The 2,400-nt window shown below is 40.8% G+C and overlaps 1 protein-coding gene across 1 annotated transcript in view; it reads left to right on the top strand.

The window, feature by feature from the left end:
- Positions 1 to 2,400, top strand: part of focad (focadhesin) — a gene marked incomplete at its 5' end in the record, with an annotated part of 75,092 nt that overhangs the window by 49,507 nt on the left and 23,185 nt on the right. The window contains 3 exons of the mRNA XM_015402087.1: positions 60 to 152; positions 259 to 347; positions 542 to 583. Coding sequence (XP_015257573.1) covers positions 60 to 152; positions 259 to 347; positions 542 to 583 — 224 coding nt within the window. The remainder of the gene's footprint in view (positions 1 to 59; positions 153 to 258; positions 348 to 541; positions 584 to 2,400) is intronic.

Below are 2,400 nucleotides of genomic sequence, written 5' to 3'. Positions count from 1 at the left end.
GAATGTAGCATTAGAGCACAGATAGAAACCTGCTCATGTTTTTCACCGGTTCCTTACAGGTGAACATCCAGCCCTCTGAGTGGCACCGTGCCCTGCTGCTCCCCCAGGCGTGGAGGGGCTTCATGAGCCGATCCTTCCACGCTGTCCTTCAGGTCTGACATCCTTCAGCTCCTCTTGTTCTGAAATAACACAGTTTGCAGATAAAGAGTGAAACGGATCATATAATGAGTACCTAAAGCTGCAGTTTGGAACTTTCAGGGCCGACGGGCTGATCTGGAAATGCAGCAGAAACAAGGCAAAGAGGAGCCCCAGGAGCTGCAGTACAAACAGCACTGTGCCTGGCTGTGGTAGGAATCCCTCACGACGATAAAGACTTCGCTTCGTTGCATTAAAAAGAAAATATTCTCTGTTTGTTTTTCATCTTTTAACACGAGGAAGCTAAACCCTGAGAGAAAACCTGCTGAAAGCTTCATGTGAAAAGGATTGTTCTCAGGAGAGGATGTTACTGCAGATATGTGACCCCGTTTCTTCCTCTCTTTAGGGCTAGAGATCAGCTGACGGATGTTATAAAAACTGCTATAAAGTGAGTAAATCTGGCGTTTCCTGGACAGCCGGCTGCAAGGGCTTAACTTTGTAAAGAAAGTTGGTTGGTTGGTGGACCTACAGTTACTCCGACCTGAGCAAAAATGAGCTCAAACATCCATTTATTGAATGCTTTCCTATTGTTGAGAACCATAATACACTAATTTTTATGTTTATAGGTAGTTAGAGAGATGCCTTTTAGTGCATTACATAAATATAGGACCCAGAAATATTTATGTATAGAAAAATAATGTATAACAGCCGACTCTGATGGCAAAATTGATATATCATTAGGGGTGTGCAAAATAATCGTGATGATGATGCATCGTGATTCTAATTTTCGTGATCTACTGCATCGATTCTTGATGCCAAGTATCGATTATTAATTTAAAAAAATTAATGAACAAAATTGCATGAATGGTTGGCGAACATCAGCCAAAAACAAGTGTAATACAACTTCCAGTCCAGTAGATGTCGCTGCCTTGTGTCACAAGCATTTCCGGCCGTGGGATACTGCGCCGAGTCATTCAAAAACAAAACATGGAGGAGAAAATATTGCAATGCATCGCAATAATTCAAGTATCGGGATGCATCGCGGTAGAATCGCATCGTGACTTCTTTGGCATACCCACCCCTATATATCATGCATTCGTAGAACGTACAATTTCAATTTCATCCTTCCAGAAAAATATAGATATGCTGATTTTAAATATAGAATAGCATATTTTGTTCTGGTAAACATTCTGGTAAACTTGGAGATAGATTTTATTGCATGTTGCATATCCCAGTAAATCTGTTTTACCTTTAAATCTGCAGCTCTCCCTATTTCTCTCTGTGCTCTGTTTAAAAAGATTTACGAACCGCTTTACTAATATAATGATGCCAGAAACAACATTTCAAGATATGTAGAAGCTCTGCAGTCTGATTGTGTCAGTTAGATAAGAAAACATGTTCATTTTAAGATCTAACTAGGAGTCATGGTCCTCTGGGAAGCCCATTTTTTTAATTAGTAAAGAAGAAGAAACTATGTTTTCTAAAGCTTCTTGCTTTATAATACTAACTTGTATAAACTTACAATTTGTTGCCATTTTTAGCTTAAAAAGCTCCATATTTCTACTAACAGATTTTTGTCTGGCATCTCTAATTTTAATTTAATTAACCAGCCTGTCTCCTTTCTTTTGCTTAAACATTGAAGTAGCTGCTGGTTAATATTCACTGAGCACTGCTGTGTTTCTCTCCTGCTCCACGTAGCTACGCTGCAAGCATTGAAATGCGACCGCAAATCGGATGTCTCAAAGCGACACACGGACTCTAAACGCTGTGAATACAGATGGCTTCACCCAGCCTCTGTTACCTTTGAGCAGAAAGTGGAGAAAAGCAGAAATTATCGTTGGGGACTGTCCTCACCTGTCCTTCAGAAAGTTGCTGGTGAAGATTCTCAGTCATCCGGATCAAAGTTATTCCAAAAAAAAAGAAAATTAAAAATATTCCACTGGACTTTGTTTCCAAGTTTGAAGATGTTTCTCTTCCATCCAGGAAGCTTTTTCAATTCAAAATGTCAGAAATAGCGTCGAGTTCCAGGCTTAAATAAAAACCTTGTTTTTATTTAGAAAATATGCAAATTGAAACAGACGAAGGGGTCCGCCCCTTTGGCATGGGGGTCGTTTGGGTTGTTTTGTTAGCCTGCAATGCCCCATACCTGTCTATGTCTCTGGAAAGGGGGGTCGTTAGAGGGAATTGTTGGCCTGGCTGAAGAGGCGAGGTCCTCCGCTCTCCTGTAAAGGGGCTAACCTGACTCCGCCAGATGGATTTGCTCCG

This window comes from Cyprinodon variegatus, unplaced genomic scaffold (genome assembly GCF_000732505.1).
Source record: "Cyprinodon variegatus isolate N-32 unplaced genomic scaffold, C_variegatus-1.0 Scaffold1297, whole genome shotgun sequence".
In the NCBI taxonomy this organism is placed as follows: Eukaryota; Metazoa; Chordata; class Actinopteri; order Cyprinodontiformes; family Cyprinodontidae; genus Cyprinodon; species Cyprinodon variegatus.
The sequence above is the reverse complement of the archived record's forward strand: the minus strand, read 5'-3'. Positions and strand labels throughout refer to the sequence as shown.